This window comes from Dasypus novemcinctus, chromosome 13 (assembly GCF_030445035.2).
Source record: "Dasypus novemcinctus isolate mDasNov1 chromosome 13, mDasNov1.1.hap2, whole genome shotgun sequence".
Lineage (NCBI taxonomy): Eukaryota > Metazoa > Chordata > Mammalia > Cingulata > Dasypodidae > Dasypus > Dasypus novemcinctus.
In genome coordinates this window covers 65,928,574-65,950,631 of record NC_080685.1, presented here as the reverse complement: position 1 = coordinate 65,950,631, position 22,058 = coordinate 65,928,574, and the positions used below count along the sequence as shown (strand labels likewise).

Genomic DNA, 22,058 nt, shown 5'->3' with positions numbered 1-22,058 from the left:
CCATAGGTTTTCAAAGCTTATTTTCTTCATTAGAAAAATTAGAGCTCCTCTAATGAATTTTTTTCATGTTATTTCTTCAACTCAAGAATTTCTATTTTGTTAAAATATAAATATCTCTTTATAATCTCTATTTGGCATGACATTGTTCTCATACTTCTTTAGACATGGTTTTAGTTCTTTGAATATTTTTGTAATACTAAAAAAGTCTTTGTAGGTAGTGTAAGTCTCATACCTTGGCTTCTCAGGAAGTTTCTAATAGCTGTTTTGTTTTTCTGGTGCCTGGGCCTTATTTTCTTTTTCTTTGCATGTCTCATAAATTTTTGTTGACATTTAAAATACCAGCAACTCTGATATAGAATTCCTCTCCCCAGTTTGCTGTGTTTACTGTTTGTTTAGACTTTGCTGTACTGATTCTGTAAAGTCTGTTTTAGTTTCCTTAGCTGCTTAAGCAAATACCATGCAATGCGTCAGTTTGAACAATGGGAATTCATTAGCTCACAGTTTTAAGGCAGGGAAAAAATCCAAATCAAGGCGTCATGAAGGTGATATTACTTCCTGAAGACTGGCGATCTAGAACTGGCTGCCCTCAATCCTTAGCTATGTATGTGGTGGTCTCTGTTCTCTCCCATGTTCTATTAAATTCCAGCTTCTTGCTTCCTGTGGCTTTCTGTCTGAATTTCATTCTACTTATAAGGGACTCCAGCAATAGGATTAAGACCTATCCTGATTGAGGTGGGCTACACCTTAACTGACTGAAGTAACTTCATGAAAAGCTCCTAACTAGGATGGGTTCACACCCACAGGAATGGATTAAGTTTAAGAAAATGTTTTTCTGGGGCCTCATACAACTCCAAACCATCACAGCCTGTATTCTTTGTTGTATGTGGCCACTAAAGTTAAAGTCTCTTCTTGGTTAGCTTAGTGGTCAGCCAATGATTTGACAGTAATTTCTTTAAACCTTCAACCAATGTTTCCCAGCTTTGCAAAAGGGCTCTGTGGACTACTTTGGGATACAACGTGAAGAATCCAGCAGGTAGTTTACATCTCTTTTGCCTTCCCTTCATGCTTGCATAGAGCCTCAAGGTCTGCCAGAGAGAGGTGAGATTGGGCATTTTTTTTGGCTTTTCATAGGCATGCATACAGCCTTGCACGTGCCTGTGGCCTTATAGTTTCCCAGGAATACCTCAGAATTTTTCAAAGCCTCTAGGGATACTTTATTCCCCAGTTCTTCCTTTTAAGTTTATGGGAAGTCTCATTTTAGCCCTAATTGGTATCGCTGCCTCAGGCAACTCTGTTAAACAATTACCCAGTTACTTTTAATACACACCATGGAAATGGAGCTGATCTCACAGAACTGAGTCAGATCAAATAAAGGGAAGCCCTGGGAATGGAGCTTTTCAATGAGGTGCCAGATCAAAGAAAAATTATTCTGTGTTGGAGCTTTCTGGGGCGCTTCAAACCCATCCTGTACCTTATGGTACCTTTTAGGTTTTTCACAACCACCATAGTGGCAGGGCTGTTCCTTTTCAAGGCTAGCCTGGAGCTAGAGGAAGGGGAATGGGCATAGGACATGTTAAATGTTGAAAAACTTACTGTTTTTAAAATCTTTATTCAATTGTTGGACGCCTTTAATTTCTCGAGTTCTAAGAAACATAGATTTTGACCATTTTTGCCAGCACTTTTCATTGCTTTTGTGGCAGACATTACCCTTCCTGAAGTATTCACAAGGAAGTTGTTTTTATATTACAATTGCACACAAATTAATATTCTCCTATAAGATTAGCAGGCAAAAGGCATACATATAGAGGAATATTTCTAAACAGAAATACAATGAGAATTTAGAGAAAGATGACCTTTTTCATCTGGTGTATCAGTCATTTCATATTTATTTGTTCAAGTCAGAATCCCAAACCTCAATTTCCTGAAACGTACGGGAAACTACTACCACCTTCCTCGTAGGGTTGAGGAAAGAATTAAAAAGAATATATCCAAAGATCTTGCTATCACCAATATTCATCACATGTGATGAAGCTTTTGTTCCAAGGTTGACATGGTGGTTACATAAGTTACTTAAGTGGTAATACTTTATGAACAGTAAAAATTTTGTGTAATATAGATGAACAGTATTCCCCCACACCCAAACAAATACAAAACACACGCAGACAATACACTCAATGCTCTTATCAAATACCTATAATTATATTTTGCAAAGGATTACATATCCAATGAATTCACTAATGATGCAGAGTTTACATCCTCCCATACTGACAGATAAACACACATACATTTCTCTAAGCACAAAGCTTATAGTCACAAATAACTTTTTGCTTAAAGACAAAATTTCAATTAATGATCACAATGGAAAATTAATTATTTAATGCAACCACTAATCTAATGTTGCCAATAAAATCTAAGCGGTTATATCACAAAACCAGGGTTATATTCAGTGGACATGCATTAATAATCTATACAACTTAAACCTTATAACAAAAAAGGAGCTGAATACAAAATTTCTCATAATTTTTGGTGGTTTTCAAATACCATGACACAGATTACCAAAAGAACTGTAAAAACAGATTTTACATATTTTCACTAAAATGGTAAAAAACTGAATAAGCCTTTGAAATTTTCATACTGGGCTGAAGATTTAAAACATCAAGCTGGCCCCTATCTGTCAATATTGACAGATAAATATTTACAATACCAAGATAGGCTTTAATTATAATGATAATGGAGGAGTAGGTCCTCCTATCAAAAACCCTTTGGGAGTTAATTTTCAATGCAAACATGTCTTTGTAAATACTGTGGTAATATAAACTTGGAAACACCTAGAATTAGGACATGGATGAAAAATAACACACAAGTCAATCTGACCTGTCAGCATAAAGCCCTCTGGCTCCCAAACACTCAAAACTGTTCCCCTCTCCATATAAAACTAAATTAAGAAGACTTTAATGACTTTACCCTACTACTTGGCATTCTTCTACAGCTTATCTTTTACTACATATCAGGCAGGGGTCAAGCTCTTTTAACTTCTTTCTCTAGGCTATAATTAGCAGAGCACCAAAATATATAAACTGAACCCAAAATGCTGAGCACACTTTTCAAACAGAAGCAAACTTTTTTTCTATTGTTATTTCTATGTGCCATGTTATTCTTAAAATTTATATGGCTACCAATAAGAAAAGAACAGGGAAGCTGTGAACACATCTTGTACTTTTCATCAAGGCTAAAGTGCAAATCTCTGTATCTCTGGTATTTTAAGAGGCAAAAACATCAAACGTACATAATTAAGGAATAGAGGTAACAGTAGAACTAACACAAAAAAGACCTCTTTAAATACACACTTGAAGACTACATAAAACCAATTTAATTTTCCTTCCTTCAGCGAAATCTATAAATGAATATTTGGATGCTCTCCCCCAGGACCAGAAATTCCAAAATTATTACAAGAAAAAATGGAAAAAAATAACATTGCATGACAATGGACATAAGTTCATTAAGAACCTCTCTGTAAAATGAGATATTATGGAAGAAAATACCATGAAATTAATAATCCTATGAGAATTGTTTTTAAGCACAGTAAATTTGAGCCTTGGTCGTTATGAAGATACTATAGTTTATATAGAAAACTATAAATATACAAGACTCTGGAGGAAAAAAAGTCACAATACATATTATTACATTCTGTAGGCTTGAAAAACTTTGAGGGCAGAGGGAGAAGGATGGCCAAAACTGAATTTTCACTTAAGAATAAAGAACTATGAAAAATTCCTGGGTCAAAGAAAGTTCTAAATAGAACCACACTCTGAAAACACACAACTTAAGAGTTTTTTAAAGGAAAGAAAAAGTACTGAATAATTGCAGTCCCTTCAAAAAGGAAATATTAAATTAAGAGGAAAATATTCTGATAGTGTAAACGAGTCTGGCTCAGAAAGAAAACTGAACATATCCAAAATTCTGTCCATAAAAGTAATGACAGTACATCTTTAATAGTAAAGAAATAAGCTATAAAAAAGTTCTCAGAATTTTTTTTAGGCAAAGCTTATTTGTGCTCCTTTGTGGGTGCGTAATAAAGTTCCATGGGTTTGTTCACTTTCCAGTATTTCTCACTGACCAATTCCAAAGAAAAAGAGCCATTTAATACCTAAAACAAAAAAAGAAAGAATTATGAAAACTGCACGAAGCACAACAGTGAGATGGAAACAAACATAAAAGTATGCAGAATCATTTTTTAAAAAACCACAAAACTCCCTGTCACTCACACTATATAAAAAGAACAAACAGTATCAAAGTTAAAGACCTTGTTACAACTTCTCTCTCTCTCTCTCTCTCTCTCTGTTCTACATGGTCTTGTTAGGTCCCACTACCACTTGCCTCTATTTGCCAGTCTCAGGTGGTCATTGTGCTCCCAGTTTCAAAACTCTCTTATTTTAAATACTCACAGTGAACTGGCCATTGGCTGTTGCTATGTAAATAGTGTACTGCTTCTCACTGGCTGTATCGAGGTTCATCTGGTTTGATTCTCCTTTGCTCCGAAGTTCTTCTAAGGCTAACCTCACAGCCAAATATTTGGATAAGTGATCAACCGTGGCGTTGCCTGAAGTCTTTATGTATCTAAAAAAACAAGTCATTAAAAAATATAATTTCTAGACTTAATGCTAAAAATATATTTAAATTATGAAACTAATGTATTTGCAAAAGGTAAATTTAAATGGTCTTTCTTCTTTCTCTATCTAGAAGGGTCATTTCTCTCAGATGTGCAACTCTGGATAGGAAGCACATGATGGGGAAAAAACCACCTAGGCAGCCAGAATATCCAAATGAACCATAGCAATCAAAGGCATGACGAATATTGCCTTACTTTAAAATGGTCTTTTAAGTCCAAATTAAGCATTTTGAATTCAGGTAATGTGAAACTAACCCACACGCTTACCTTGTCTGTGCACTGTCATCTTTTTCCATAAGTGTAGGATGAGGCCTGAATACTAATTCAATTTCACTAGCACCATCCATTACTGGATCAATTGACACCGTTGCATTGTTATTATCAAGCTCAAGCCCAGAATCATCAGATGTTTTGGTCCGTTTATTACTAGGTCCTGCTTCCTGATTGCTGTGTGTGGATGCATTACTACAGTGAGAACTGTCACCATTATCTTCTGCTCCACTACCATTTTCAATCTGTTGTTTCTTGCCTCGCTGTAGTCTAGTTAAGAAAAAGAGTTGCATAAAATTTACATTTGAATTTGCTTCAGGCTGGATAAAGGCATTGTTTCCCATGTGGGAAAAGTCTAGAAAACTTCACACTCACACCTACAAAAGAAGTGAATGATTTAAACCAATGCTTACAGTGACTTAATAATTTTCTTTATTGACCAAAAGAAAGCATACAGGATTTGGCGTATGCTTATTTTTGAGAATTTTTTTTGTGAAGAGATTAGCAAGTCAAAAGAAAGGCAGGATTCCAATGTGAAAAATTTTAAAGTTCTAAGGAGAAAAAGTCATGCCTCTTTAATTGAAATTCTTAAGAAAATAATATTTAAGGGGAATAGTAAGCACTCTCTCCCCAAAGTATGATAATGCAATGCAAAGTGATTCTGAGGAAAACAAGATAGTACCAAAATAACCAGCATGGATACAGCATCAGTCTCTAATAAACTCAGATTCAACAACTAATTATTGAGTAAGACATTTTATATACATAATCTCATTTTCTCATCAAAATACTACAGTGCACTTAATAATCATTTGATAGTTGAGAAAACCAAAGAAACTGAGGTTCATATAGAAAGTGCCAATGTCAGGATGTGACACAAGGCCACATTCTTTCCACCACATTTCCTGTCTCTCTACCTGTATAAACAAGAAAAACCTAAGGGCATATGATGAAAATAATGGCATGCATCTCTAAGAATGGTATCAGAATTGTACACTTGCCAGAACAAGGAAAATGTTGAGGAAAGATGCTCAGAACTCTTTTATGTTTTTGTAAAAAAAATAAAACCTTGCTTATGCAATCTATGAATCATAAAATTAAGATAAAAAATAAACAACATAAAATTAGTATGTTAAAAGACAAAACTATGATTCAAAAAAGTAACAGTGAAACAGGTGTATTCAGTGATTGAACACCTGCTTCATATGTACAAGGTCCTGGGTTCAATACCCTGGTACCTCCTCCAAAAAAAAAAAAAGTAAAAGACAAAATAATGGAAGAAAAAATAAACTCAACAGTGAATGTATGAAGACTCTACTTACATGTTTCCCAAAATTCAAAACTAAAGCAAAAGACACTGTTTTAGTTGACCATAAATTAAAGTGAGCCAACAGGGTTACTGAGACAATTTATTTCTATTTATCACACACTTGTTTCCAGAAGAGATTTGATGTGACAGAGCTGTATTAATGCAATTTCAGGCAGATATGTTCAGATAAAGGAGATTTAAGGGCCTATTATCAGGGGAGAGAAGGTTGTGAGCTGATGCCTAATAGGTGAAATATATGATAAAGTGGAGGAGACTTGAATCTCTGGACTGGCCATGTGCCAGCTGGGTCCTGAGTCTCAGCATAATTTCAACTCCTACTCTCCGGTTTGCTGGACTTAACCCAGGTCAGCTAACAGGGAGGTGAAGATGGTCAATCACCACAACAGGGAACTGAGAGTGTCTACAACTCCAAGCAGGAGAATCACATCCATCAACCATGTGGGATCTAAGCCCCTTCTCGATATAGAGGTGGAGTGTACATCACTATCTCAGGGACACAGGATGGAGGAATAAAATATGGATTAGAGTGGATTTACCAGTATTCTACTATAGAACTATTGTGACTAGTAATGCAAGAAACTGTAGCACTGATGTGGAGAAAGTGGCCAAGGTCGTTGCTGAGGGCAGGGAAAGGGAAGAAGAGATGTGATGTGGGGGCTTTTTCAGGACTTGGAGTTATCCTAAATGATACTGCAGGAACACATGCTGGACATTATATATGCTGCCATAACCCACTGAATGTACTGGGGGAGAGTGTAAACTACAATGTGAACTATAATCCATGCAGTGCAGCAGTGCTCCAAGATGTTTTCACCAAACACAATGGATGTGCCACAATGATGGAGGAGGTTGTTGATATAGGAGGAGTGGGGGCGTGGAATGTGGTGTATGTGGGAACCTCTTATATTTTTTAACATAACATTTTTGTGACCTATGTATCTTTTAAAAAATACAATAAAAATAAAAAATTTTAAAAAAAGAGCCTATTATCATATCTATAATACTACATTCTGTTATTGGGGTTGCATTTCAAAAGTGACACCAGGGGAGCGGATGCGGCTCAAGTTGTCAAGCACCTGCTTCCCACATAGGATGTCCTGGGTTTGGTCCCTAGTACCTCTTAAAAGCACAACAAACAAACAACAAGCAAAACAAATGAAAAATCCAAGTCAGGGGAGCCAATGTGGCTCAGTGGTTGAGCACCAGCTTCCCACATACAAGGTCCCAGGGATGGGACTTTAAAAAAAAAAAAAAAAAGTGACACCAATGTTGTCATATGAGATACAGATGAGAGAATATTATATGAGAAACAATTTAAAAATTAGGAATGTGAATATCTAACATTTGGAAGAGCACATAAGAACATAAATCTATATAAAGTTATTTGGAAAACTAACAGAAGCAGATGTATTTCAACAGATGACAGACCAATACTGGTGCACATGAGAGTGAGTTTCATTCAATACAAAGCAAAGGAATCTTGAGGGGAAAAATATTCATGCTTTTAATAACATTTATGTAGCAGCTACTTTAAGTGACACACAGTTTTAAGTACTGGAGTTACAAGAGTCAATGAAACTGACAGGTCTACTGTCTTAGAGCTTATATTCTAGAGCATAAACAACTCACTAATTTTGTATGATTCATCTATCTTTAAAAAATTTAAAATTAAAAAAAGATAATAATAATTAAAACAAGAACAACAATAATACATTAATGTCAGAGAATGTGTTGTGGAGAAAAACAAAACCAGAGGGGAAGGAAGAACGGAGTTCTAAAGAAAGTGAGGGAGTGAGCCATGTGGATTATCTGAAAGAAGAGAGTTCGTAGAAGAGAGGACAGCTGATACTCAGCTAAGGTGAAAACCACTAGATTGGGATGGATTTTACTGACAGCTCTTACATAGACAAATCTCTCAAAGGAGAGGAAGCCAGAGAGGACAGGGGTGAGAAACATGCCCCAATTACTTAGGGTCTAAAAAGCCATCATTAAGGTCTTTTGGCTTTTAACCTAAATGTAAATAAAAGCTATCAGAAGGTTCTGAGCAAAGAAGAGACATGATCTAAGAGAATTACTGTGGCTGCTGTGCTGAGAATAGTCTATGTGGAAAAGACTAGTAGGAAGATATTTTAATATTTAAAGTTAAAGAAAATGGTGGCTTAGACCAGATGGTAGGAGCTACATTTGTCGGAAGTGATAAGAATCTGGATATACTAAATGGAAAGAGCTAAAAATATTTATTTAATCACAGACTGAATTGCAGGTGCAGGATGAGAGAAAAAGTGAGACATTAAGGATGATTCCAAAGATTCTGGCTTGAGCAAGTGGAATGATGGCGTTGCCATCAACTGAAATGAGGAAAAATGAAGAAAAGCAGGGGCTAAGAATCAAAAGATGAGTAGAGGACATATTAAATTTAAGATGCCTGTGAGAGTTTGAAATTATTTTATGAATCCCCAAAAGAGAAAGCTTAGGTTTTGGGCTGGTCCACTCTTGTGTGTGTGAGCACCGTTTTCAATGTCAGTGAAGCATGACTCAGGTTGAGTCTGTGCCCTCTTGCTGTTTCAATAAAAAATGGAGACACACCAGAAAAGAGAGCTCTTCCATTTTTGATCCTGCCATGTGACAGAATGGAGAGGCTCAACTAGCTGAGGCCTGGAGGAGAGATGAGCCATTTGCCTGATAGGCCAGAGCTGAACTTGGGAAGAAAGCAGAACAGCAGAGTCTGAGAGACGAGTCCCAGTAAAAGAAAAGGCTTATGCTCGCTGCTCTCAGCTGAGCTCTGGGAAACAGTACAGTCCAGAGGGGAAGGCAGACACCAGGCAGAGATAGCCCACCATCTTGCTTCAAAAACGTGGCCGATGACTTGGGTAAGAAAGTACTTGATGGTGCCTTGAGTTGGACTTTTCATAGCCTTGGAACTGTAAGCTTTTACCCCCAAATAAATACCCTTTATAAGAGCCAACACATTTCTGGTACTTTGCATCGACAACCCTTTGGCAAACAAAAACAATGCCTGTTATATATCCAAAAGGAGATGAGCCTGGAGTTCAAGGGAGAAGTCCAGGTTAAATACATAAAAATGGGAGTCATAGGCATATAAATGATAATTAAAGCCATGAAACTGGATAGATTACCTGGATAGAGAATTTTTATAAAAAAGTGGTAGACAGATCCCAAGGGGCACTCCACCTTTACAGAGTTAGGGGAACTGAATTAAAACCTATAAAGAGACTAAAAAGGAACAGCTAGAAGAATATGGTCTACAGAAAGGCAGATGAAGAAAACCTTTCAAGGAAGAAGACATAATTTCACATCAAATGGAGCCAATGGCTGAGAATTAGCCATTAGACTTCACAATGTGGGGCCACTAATAACTTCAATAAAGGCATCTGGTAGGCTGGTGATGATGAAACCCTGAGTGGAACACGTTCAAAAAAGAGAAAAAAGGTACAAGCATAGAGAGATCCCCATGTGACAGGAGGCAAAGATGCAAGCTAAGGTACCCCAAGAATTCCAGAAACCTAGCAACAGAATGCTTCAGAGAGAAGCACAGCCTTGAAAATTTCTTGACTCTGGACTTCTGGCCTCAAAAAACAGTTCCCATATAGCAAATAACCTTCTATTTAGTTCTCATGTTGCTTTAGGCTTTTCTTATCTGTGATGGTTTCCCAGGCTTTGTTTTGATGTGGAGAAAGGCTTACCAACTATTTTTGTAGAATATCCCATAACTGAGATTTGTCTGATGTTCTCATAATTAGACTGGGGCTATGGTTGTTCAGGAGGAAGACCAACACAGGCCCTGTTTGCCCCAATCAAGATGGCAGAGTGAGACTATTCAGGGGTCCACCACCCACAGAAACTTTAATAAACAACCAGCAACTTCCAAAATGGACTATTCCAAATAGGCCCACTCTGTGCTATGTTATAACCAAACTATTAAGTGCCAAAGAGAAATTCTGAAAACCACAAGAGAAGGAACATGTCATGTACAAGAGAGCCTCAATAGCTAGAAGTGCTGCTTTCTCATCAGAAACAATGGAAGTTGCAAGGAGGTAGTGGAATGGCATATTCAAAGTGCTTAAAGCAAAAGACTGTCAACCAAGAATTCCATAACCAGCAAAACTGTCTTTCAGAAATGAAGAAGAGGTGAAGACATTCCCCGATAAAGAAAAATTGAGGGAGTCCATCACCACTAAACTGGTTCTACACAAGATGCTAAAGAGAGTTCTGCACATTGAAAGGTAAGCTTAAGAGACAAAAGATGGAAGCTGCGAGAAGAAATTAAAAAAATCTCTAGTGAGGGTAAAGACAAAGATAAATATAAATGCCAGAACTATTGTATTTTTTGGTTTGTAACACCACTTTTTCCTTCCTACAGGCTCTGAAAGGCAAATGCATGTAATCTAATGAAAAATCAGTAGTTCTGGACTCATAATGTTTATACACATAATTTGTAAAAAGAACTACCTGGGGGGTGAAGGGGTACAGAAACATAGTCTTGTGTATACTATTGAAGTCAAGTTGGTATCAAAGCAATTGAGATTGTTATAGATATATGATGTTAAATTTAAGACCCATGGAATTATAAAGAAAATATCAGAAAATATGTGAGCTCACAGAGGCTGAAATTAGAATACAGGTTGCCAGGGGTAGAGCCTGGGGAATGGGAGAGTTAATATATAATGGGGATAGTGTTTCTGTTGGGGAGATGGGAAAGTTCTGGTAACAGACAGTGGTGAAGATATCAAAACAGTGAATGTGATTAAACTCACTGAATGGGATGCTTGAGAGTGACTAAAATGGAAAAGCTTGTGTTGTCTTAATATGTATGCAGTCACACAGTTAATAAAAGAGAAAAGAAAGCACAACTAAAGAGAAAATAACTTTTAGATACAATACATGACCTTGGATGGGATTTAACAAGGGAGGAGATTGGTACATATGAAAAAAACTGGAATATAGATTATAAGCTATCATTGTTAAATTTCTTGAACTTAACTGCAATTAAGGTGGTCACATAAGTGAATAACCTTATTCTTAGGTAATGTACATGGCAGTAATTATTATTCAAGGAGCATGATGTATACTACTATACTCAAGTGTTCAGAAAACAAATTTAGGGAAGAGGACTCGGCCCAATGGATAGGGCGTCCACCTACCATATGGGAGGTCTGCAGTTCAAACCCTGGGCCTCCTTGACCTGTGTGGAGCTGGCCCATGCGCAGTGCTGATGCACGCAAGGAATGCCCTGCCACACAGGGGTGTCCCCCGCGTAGGGGAGCCCCACACGCAAGGAGTGCACCCCGTAAGGAGAGCCACCCAGCGAGAAAGAATGTACAGCCTGCCCAAGAATGGCGCCACACACACAGAGAGCTGACACAACAAGATGGTGCAACAGAAAAAAAACACAGATTCTGGGTGCCGCTGATAAGGATAGAAGTGGTCACAGAAGAACACACAGTGAATGGACACAGAAAGCAGAAAACTGGTGGGGGGGGGAAGGGGAGAGAAATAAATAAATCTTTTTAAAAAAGAAAGAAAGAAAATGAATTTAGACAGCAAGAGTGAGAGAGAAAATGAGAGGGAAATGGCAAATGTGGCAGAATGTTAACAATGGTGGATATAGGTACTGCAGGTGGAGGGTTAGGGGTATGCTGGAAGTTTTCTATATGGAGTTTGCATTATTTTTGTAAAAGAATGGAAGAGAAGAATTGGAGATAATGAGCACATATAATGAGCCCTTTTAAAGAGTTTTGCTAATAAAGGGGAGAAGAGAAAAAAGAATGGTTAAATGGAAGGAGAAGTGGGGTAAAGCTCGGGTTTTAAAAGATTCTACTATTTTAAATGGAATGCCCTATTATGCCTAGAGGTATCTATTGTATCTTCATCAAAAGGGAACCATGTAGAAACGTTACTGCATTTTGCCTTTTTCAAACTGGAGACTGTTAAATAAATTCAGTATTTAAGTATTCAGAAAACCAGCCAGCCTCTCTAGCTCTCTTTCCCATATACCTGTTCATGGCTTGTATCTTCAGTCCTTCCTCAATGCTGTGACTGAGAGCTTGCTGATTATTGTGCTTGTTGATCCTGGCTAATACTCTCTCTTGATGAGCTTCATATTCATCACGACTTGGATAAATTTTGCTGATGAGTGCATCGAAGTTTGGGTCTGGCCTTAGTGATCTTTTGGAAACTAGCTTTTTCCGACAGGTAGGACATTCTTTGTTGCTAAAAAAAAAGAAAGGGAAAGAAAATGTAAACCATGATTATATCTTTGGGCTAAAGACAAAAATGTCCAGCTTCTCAATAGTTATCATCTTTACTCTAATACCTTTATTAAGTCACAGTAATCTGACCAGTGGTTAAACAGATTTTAGAAGCCACAGACAGGCTACACAAGTACATAATCATTTCAGAAATAAAAACACACCCTTTTCTAATTTAAATTTCCCCTTTCTGATAGGTTATTTTCAGTTAAGGTGTGGCCCAACTAAATAAAGGTGGGTCTTAATCTGTATTATTGGTGGTCTTATATAAAGAGAAGAAACTGGAAGCCAGAAGCTAGAGGAAGTTGCAAGGGAAGAAGCTGTGTCAGTAGAAGCTGCACGTTAGTGGAAACTGGAAAAGGAGACAAAAGAAGAGGACATTACCACGTGAAAAGAGGCAGATGTAAGCCAATGAACCCCAAGGATTGCCAGCAGCCAGTACTAGAACACTACAGACTCTGGGAGAAAGCAAGTCTTGTGGTATCTTGATTTTGAACTTAGTCTTCTACCCTCAAAAATGTAAGCCAATAAATTCCCATTTAAGTCAAACTATAGTGAGGTATTTGTCATAGTGGCCTAGAAACTAACTTACTATCTATTACTATATATTAATTTATGTTATAAATGGTTTTCTTGAAAGAGTACATTCATAGGGACATTATTTTATATACTTAAGAATATTTCCTCAACAGATACTCATCCTATTAATCTTCTAAAATTGTATAAACACAACTATTGAAAACAGAGATTCTTCAGTGATTAAAACATTAAACTTTACAAATTTTCCAGTTCTCAACTGAGTACTTAATAAAGAATCTATCAATTCCCACGAAGCACTTTCCTGATATTACCTTATTTTATATATATATATATATATATATATATATATTTTTTTTTAGAGAATTGTGAGCTTACAAAATAATCATGCATAAGGTACAGAATTTCTATAACTCATTTGAACATACCCACTTCTGAGGGCTGTGATAATGCAGTCTGCACAAAAGCGATGTAAACACTCCTTTGTGGTCATGGTGTTCTTCAACATATCCAAACAGATTGGACACATTAATTCACTGTGTAGACTTCGAGGTGAAACCACAATTTCCAGGCCATCTGTTATTGCCTCCTATAATAGAGTCACTTTAAAATTAAATGCTACGTTTTTTTTTTTATTATGGACAAGTTCAAACATACAAAAGTACTGAAAATGGTAAAAATGAAGTTCCATGTACCCAGAGCCCAGCTACCACCACTATCAACATACAGCCCCATAGCCACTGGGTTATATAAATGCTATTATTTTAGCTCTAAAGATACCACATTAATGCATTTAAAAGATAACTAATGGGGAGCATATGTGGCTCAAGCAGTAGAGCACTTGCTTCCTACGTGGGAAGTCCTGGGTTCAGTTCCGAGTGCTTCCTAAAAACAAAACAAAACAAGCAAGCAAACATATGAAAAAAAAAACTCAGGGGAGCCAATGTCACTCAATGGCTGAGCACTAGCTTTCCACATATGAGGTCCTGAGTTCAAGCTCTAGCCCTCATACCTCAAAAAAACAATAAACAAAAAACTAACGGATAATTGGCTTGGTATTTTATTTTTAAAAAAGTATTGAGGGAAGTGGACGTGCCTCAAATGATAGAGCATCCATCTACCAGATGGAGGGTCCAGGGTTCAATCCCCAGGGACTACCCATGTGGTGAGCTGGCCCACGCGCAGTGCTGCTGAGCATCAAGTAGTGCCGTGCCACACAGGGGAGCCCCCACATAGGGGTGCCCTACACGCAAGGAGTGCACCCTGCAAGGAGAGCCGCCCCACATGAAAAAAGCACAGCCTACCCAGGAGTGGCCCTGCATACAAGGAGAGTTGACGCAGCAAGATGACACAATAAAAAAAGAAAGAGACGCAGTTTCCTGGAGCAGTCTGATAATGCAAGTGGACACAGAAGAACACACAGCAAATGGACACAGAGAGCAGACAGTGGGGGAGAACGGGAGAGAAATAAATGATATCTTTAAATAAATAAACAAACAAGCATTGAATTTGGTATCAGATACCTCAGCCTCTGATTCTTGCCATAAGAACTAGATATGTGGCTCTAAATAATTATTTAACATTGTTTTCTTACTTGCAAAATGAGGTAGTTAGAGTTAAATGAATCCTAAGAACCTTCCTTCTTCAAAAATTATACCATCTTGATTATAAATTATATATTCCATGTTATTTAGCAAAAGATTTTGAAATTCCAAAACAAGTATTCTCTAATTTATAAACAGTTTAACAGAATTTAATTTTAAAATAACTTTTTGAACCTTAAAAATGTCTTGGTCCACCTGATCCATTTTATATGAAGTGGTCAGATTCTCAGGCTAACCCACAGGCTGATTTAAATCATAATATATCTGAAGTATAACATGTATTAGTATTATCAGTGCCATGTCTAGAAATGTTTCTGTGGAGAATGTATTTGGAATTCCAATGTAGAATTTCAGGGTATATCTCCCCTACTGCAGAGGGGGTGACTCCTATTTTCTTTAATACCACCATTACCATCCTACCCACAAACTGGCATCGAGAACAAATATTACCTAGCTCTAAAGCCACCAATACTCCTATGGACTGAGGAAAAAGTTTCAATAGGATAGATACTGTAAAGGAAGACAGTGGTAGGAAGAAGGGGCTTCTGATATGCTACTGATACTTCCTATTTCCACTGGATTTCCATCATATTTGTGTTTACTCTATAGAGTCAAAGATTGATAATCCCATGAGGAAAGACATAAAAACAATAGGTATTGTCCATAAAGGACTAAAGTAAAATATATTTACCTTTACTATAACTATTATGTTTCAACCTCTCTGTATAGAAAGCACTATTTGTATTTTATTTTACTTAATATACAAACTTTTGAATTACAAATTATAATCTCCATTTTATCCAAGAGGAAATTTATGACTCAAAGTATGACAAAGACCCAGCTTTGTAATCAAGTCTGTCCTCCTCTGTTAGAACTTGCCTAGCAAAATCCCAACCATGGAAATACTCAATTGTCAATGCTCTCCATGCCTGTACTTATTATGCCAGTGTGTGGCACTGTGGGGGAACAGAGAGAAAAAATATCACATAACCAGATTAGTATCATTAAAAATTTCATCAGCCTCTAAAGGGTGTAAAGCAACTGGCCTTTCTAACAAACTCACTTTTTCTCTCATTTCCTCGTACCTTGATTTCTAAAGGACATCCCTTTTTTGTTAGGAAAAAAAAGTTATTTTGAAACAATTTCAAACTTACAGGGTAGTTACAAAAATAATACAAAACCCATAAAGAGAACTCCAATATACCACCCCTGCATCCAGACCCACCAACTTTCAACATTTTGCTACATTTGCTGTAATTAGTAGTCTATCCATTAAAAAAAAGGAAGGACCTCCTCCTTTTGATTCTTCTGTTTGTGCTCAGACATTATTAATCTCTCTCCCTCTACGAAATCAGCCTAGTAGATAAATTCTCAACAGCGTTGTTCCTTTATGAAATAAATCTTAGAGCTACATGGCAGTGTCAGAGGAACAGGGTGGTGTGGGTCTATCTTGACTTTGGACCCAAACAAAATTTAAAATTTCTCTTGATTCCACATTTCTCTCAAGTTTTCACTCCACTTCTCTGCTCCCCTGCATAGGTAAGCTTCTCTGAAGAATTATCTGTATACCTTTTTTCCCCCTTTCTCCCCCTTATTAAACCCATATATACGCACAATCATCATAATGCTTGGTTCATAGCAATGAGCCAATGATGAAAATACTTTGATACCTTTCAACCTACTTCAATTCATTCCACTAAATTTGCTCTTGTCAAGGGCAACAAGTATACATTGTCAGATCAAATGTACACTTTTCTAATCTTCATCTTATTCAACCTCTCAGCAGAGTTGAATACATTTGTCAACATCTTCTTTAAAACACTTTCTCTTAGATTCCATTTTACCTCCCAATATCCATTTTCCCTTCTTTCTCTCTGGATGCTCCTGTGCTGGCTAAACGTCTATGATCTAAAGTGTTAAATGTGAAGCCCCTCTGGATGAAGTTCTTGGCCCTTTAACTCATCTCTCTCTAGGCGATTTTATCCATTTCCATTGTTTAAAATGTGCTCACCGCCTCTAAAATTTATTTTATACATAGTCCAGGCCACTAGTTAGCCCCTCAAACTTAAAATGAGCTCAGTTTTAAACATATTTGTTTCCTTCAAAACTACTCTTCCCTTAGTCTTTCTTCTCTATTTTCCTGTCAAAATCATCTTCCCTAGTATCCCTGTTATTATTTTTCTCTTTATATAACTTCTCATATGTAATTCTGTCAATATTACTTCATATCTATAAACTCCATGGGCTGGTGCTAACATCTGTTTTATTTACCACTGTTCACCTAGTGCCTGGCATATAACCTGGTATAGAGTATACATTGCATCAACGAATGAAATGAAGATATTCACCCTAGATATGGATATGTTAGAGTCAGGCAAACATACCAAAGTCAGAAATGTTTGCATATGAATTCATTACTTCTGTTCTCTTCTATTTCAAGTTTTCATTTTCTAAAATTAAATACCAGTTTACATGTCTCAAATTCCCCCTAAGTTATCTTAGTCTACGTTACCTGAGGTGTGCGCTGTAATTCATATAAACTGAGCTCCCATGTTTTGCTTAATGGTTGAGTGCCATTTGTCTGTACAGTCTGAGACATTGCTAGGAATAAAAAGGAGATAAAAACAATTTTAGTATTTGAAAGGACAATAAATCTCAAAACTCTTTTTAGGTATTGCAATTCTAAAAATAAAAATAGAAATTATATACTGGTTTCTCAAAAAGAATAAAGAAAGGCTCAAGAGTCTTTCCATTTACAAATATGAGCTCCTTGAGAGCAAGAGAATCACTCATTTTATTTCAAAAGCTGGTACAAAGCAAATGCTTAATATTACTGAAAGTGCTTAATTATTAACGACTATACAGAAGATTGTCAACACAAAATGATACGGGTTTTTCTGAAGAATTTAGAACTAACTCTCACGCTCTTCAGCAACACGGCCATCTAGTCCAACATTGCCCCAAATACAAAATTTACTTTACTACAGTACTTTAAACCACTGGCCATTCTGCCTCCACTTTCATATCTCCACATATGAAAAATTCCCTACCTAATGAGTAAGTTTTAGACTCAGAAATGTCTTCTTAATGCTTCGTAAGGAACTGCAACCTATTGATCACACAGTTGCCCTCTGGAGGGGAACTGATAACGTCTAATAATTTTTCTACAGGACAGACTAAAATATGTGGAGACATTTATCACATCCCACCTGATTTTTCTATCCTTAAGGCTAAATATCCTAGCTCCTTCTGCTGTTTACCATTTGAAATTATTTCAAGGTCTCTTCACCACTCTGATCCCTTCTTATCACTGAATCCCAATTCACAAGTGTGCCAGCATCAGTCTGACCAGCAAGAAAGCAGTATAGGGCTTATTAGTTTTCTTGCTCTAGACATCGTATTTTCAGTCTAACATGGCATTAGTTTTTTTTTTTTTTAAAGTTCAAAGATATTGCAAACTGTTTTACAACCAATTAAAACCCCTAAGTTGTATTCACCATTTCTTCTGTTAGGTCTCAACATTCTAGCCTTGAGTGATTTCTTTTTTCATTCCTGAATTCAGATTTTTATTTCCATTAAAATTCATTTTGCTAATCATTAATTTGGTCATCTGTTACATCATCCTATTAAAATGTTAAAAATCCTGATTCTGCCAACTATCATCTTCAAGATTGGCCAAGGAAAAAAATAATCCCTTTTTCCTTCTAAAAACCATATTCTTAATTTCTCAATTAACAAAAAGGTAGTCTTTTTTAAAGTCTTTTTATTTTTAAACGGGCCATAAAAACTCTTTAAGTAAATACATTAGTCTAGCAATATTCAGATAGGAGTGCAGATTTTTAAAGTATATCAGTATAAGAAAAACAGGAACACTTTTCCCTAGTTTTCATTTACTAAACTCAAAGTTGGTCACCAGGAGACAATGAAAAATTCAAAACAAGAAAGCAATATAACTGCTTGCATGTATCTGCAAGGGATGGAAAATTTAATGACTACGTTGATTTAACTTACTTAAACCTAATGCTTCAATAACAGAAAGCATGACCTTTCTTAAAGAAAAGTATATGGGAAGCAGATGTGGCTCAAGCGACTGGGCTTCTGCCTACCACACGGGAGGTCCCAGGTTTAGTTCCCTGTGCCTCATGGAGAAGGTGAGCTGGCATGGCGAGCTGATGCAACAAGATGATGCAACAAAGTGACACAAAGAGGAAAGACAATGAGAGACACAGAAAACCAGGGAGGTGAGTTGGTTCAAGCGATTGAGAACACACAGCGAATGGACACAGAGAACAGACAGCAACCTCAAACACTGGGGTGGGGTAGGGAGTATAAATAAACATTTAAAAAAAGTTAGGACACTTAGGAATAATTTTGCGACAAAATAATCCCTAATTTATCATTTTCAGTATATTCAAAGAAATCACTGCATCAGTTAAGATTGTGAATGGACTCTCGGAGCTAAAGATTTTAAAATACCTTACATGACTGTTTTACAACATGCTGCTGTTTCCATTCTAAAACGATTACATTAGCAATGATTCAATAAATAATAAAATAGCCAAGAAACTGGTTCCCATGCACTCTCTCTAAAATAATTCATAATTTCATGTAAATCATAAAAGGATGTCACATTAAAAAATATTTTCTTTCATAACACAAGGTTTTTAATTGTAAATATATGTGCCATAAAGGCTTACCTTTGTTAAAGTAGATTTTTCAATGTTCTACAGAATCAAATTTTCAAAAAAGATTTAATAATGAAGTTATTTATTAAAAACATCTGAATGATGTGTAAAAAAAAGAGTGCATACCATATGATCTATCAGTGTATAATCAATGGCTTTGGTATAATAACAATATTGTGCATTCAGCACCACAAAAAGTTTTACAACAATTTCATTACTCCAAAAAGAAAAACTCCACATCCCTTAGCATTCCTTAGTATGTGAATAAATCTCAATAAAACTGCTAAATAAATAAATAAATAATCGTTCAAGAATAGCCAGAAATAGCACCTATGCATAGCAGGGAAAACAGAGAGATAGAGAGGTGAAGAATTCTGTTTGTCTGGTTTTTAAAATTATTATTGAAATAATGAAAATGCTCTAATAATGACTGAAATGATGAATGCACAACTGTAATTTTACCAAATACCACTGACTGTACATTTTGAATGAAATGTATGCTGCATTAATATGTATCAATAAAACTGATTTGTTAAAAAGTGCAAAAAAATTATTTTTCACAATGAGTCTTCTGGTAGGCACACTGTCACTAAGAAAATACCCCTAAAATACTACTTTCATACAGTTAACCTTTTTGTTAGAAACTTTCAGCTCCTCAAAGGTACCTTTAGAAAAATATTACTAATTATCTCAGGACCTTTGAGAGTTGATCCCCATCCTCTTTTCCTACACACTTTCTTGTACTCATCTCTTAAAGCATCCAGAATTATTTTCACTTTTCTCAAGTATGCCATAAAGTGTCATAAATCCACATCATGCAACTGAATTGGACTTCCTACCCAATCTCCTTACTCCCACACATGAATTCTACAAAAACTGTTTCAAGATTCTTCACCTAAGAATCCCTTTCCCACTCTAAGAAAGGTTAGCAGCTCCATTCTTAGTGTTTCTACATCTTACACTCATCTCTACCACAGGACTTCCTTTCATTGAAAACATGATTTCTTTTCTTATCTGTGGCCCACTCCCACCAGGTTATGTACATGAAACTGTGAGCACAACCATAGCACCCAGCACAATATTTGTCATACAAGCCTACATTCAATAACTACTTAGAGAATATCCTCTGTAGACTCTGTTTAAACCTCACCATTTACACACAGCCCTCCCCTAACATTTTAACTTTAATGTATCTTTTCTTCCTTGAAGTTCCTATACTAATATAATAATTTGGCAATTAAAATTAACATTTCTCGGGAAGCAGATCTGGCCCAACAGATAGGGTGTCCGCCTATCACATGGGAAGTCCGCGGTTCAAACCCAGGGCCTCCTGACCCGTGTGATGAGCTGGCCCACGCGCAGTGCTGATGCACATAAGGAGTGTCGTGCCACTCAGGAGTGTCCCACACGTAGGGGAGTCCCACATGCAAGGAGTGTGCCCCATAAGGAGGGCCACCCCGCGCGAAAAATGTGCAGCCTGCCCAGGAATGGTGCCGCACACATGGAGAGCTGACGCAACAAAACGAGACAGATTCCGGGTGTCGCTGACAAGGATACAAACGGACACGGAAGAATACACAGCGAATGGACACAGAGAGCAGACAACGGGTGGGGGGAGGGGCAATGGGGAAGGGGAGTGAAATAAATAAGAAATAAATCTTAAAAAAAAATTTAACATTTCTTGTATTTAAATCAGGTATTACTACCATGTCATATCTTCTATGACTTTATTATCATAGGATTCCTGTTTAAATTTTGGGTAAATTTCAGTTTTCCACATAGATGACTCTCATCTCTAATATCCTAGACCTCAAACACTCAATCCATGTGATTACATACCTCAGACTCTAGATGGCTATGTAGGTTTCAGTCTGTTGTGGATCCTGGAAAATTATGTTCTTAAATTGAATCTAGTTAACTTGACTAGACTGACTAGATCAGATAAGGGCCATTTGGTTAGACTGCTCCAGTAAGGCACAGTCCTGTGTATTAATCCTCTTACTAAAGTCTTTTATAAACAGAAGGATAAAAAGCCAGAGACTCAGGAAAAAAGCTACAGTAACAGAGAGAAGCCACCAGAAGTTGAAATCAATGAACTTGGGAGAGAGAAAAGCCACAGACACAGCAGCCCAAAGAAGAACTAGCAACGAGCCCCAGTGGAGAGGGCAGAGAGAGCTGATGCCAGTATTCCAATACTGCTTTAATGCCCTGCTACGTGTCTGATCACCCATAGCTGAGCACAGGGAGAAAGTGAGTCTGGAGAGAAGGCAGAGACAGGCAGAGCAGCCACTGTGCCTTGAAACATGGCAGGAGTCCAGGATTGCCAGGAGTCAACCTTTGAGGAAAGAGCTTTGCCTGATGCCTTGATTTGAATGTTTTCCCCAGCCTTGGAACCCTAAGCTTTTAACCTAATAAATCCCCATTATAAAAAGCCAACCCATTTCAGGTATATTGCTCCCAAAAGCTTTTAATAAACTAAAACAATGGGTACTATTACCATACTGCATTCATAATCTTAATATCAAACATCCCACTTTCTCTTATTTTTTCCATTAATCCTACTTTTCACTGTCTTTCATCCCTCTCACATTCTCCTTCCTACTGTATTCCACAGTGGATCATCATATATCTTCAACTCTCTTGCTATCTCTCCTTTTGTTGCACTTGGCTGTCAAAATCCCCACCCTGGATAAT

General features: G+C 36.9%; 1 protein-coding gene across 6 annotated transcripts in view; it reads right to left on the bottom strand.

The window, feature by feature from the left end:
- Positions 1-1,863: 1,863 nt before the first annotated feature.
- RNF2 (ring finger protein 2) overlaps positions 1,864-22,058 on the bottom strand; it is a 107,317-nt gene continuing 87,122 nt past the window's right edge. For all 6 annotated transcript variants that reach the window (XM_058274864.1, XM_004468429.5, XM_004468430.4 and 3 more), the window contains 6 exons: positions 17,192-17,280; positions 13,504-13,664; positions 12,285-12,500; positions 4,937-5,209; positions 4,446-4,617; positions 1,864-4,147 (listed from right to left, as the gene is read on the bottom strand). In XM_058274864.1, the coding sequence (XP_058130847.1) occupies positions 4,046-4,147; positions 4,446-4,617; positions 4,937-5,209; positions 12,285-12,500; positions 13,504-13,664; positions 17,192-17,278 (1,011 nt within the window). In that variant the 5' untranslated portion in view covers positions 17,279-17,280 and the 3' untranslated portion in view covers positions 1,864-4,045. The remainder of the gene's footprint in view (positions 4,148-4,445; positions 4,618-4,936; positions 5,210-12,284; positions 12,501-13,503; positions 13,665-17,191; positions 17,281-22,058) is intronic.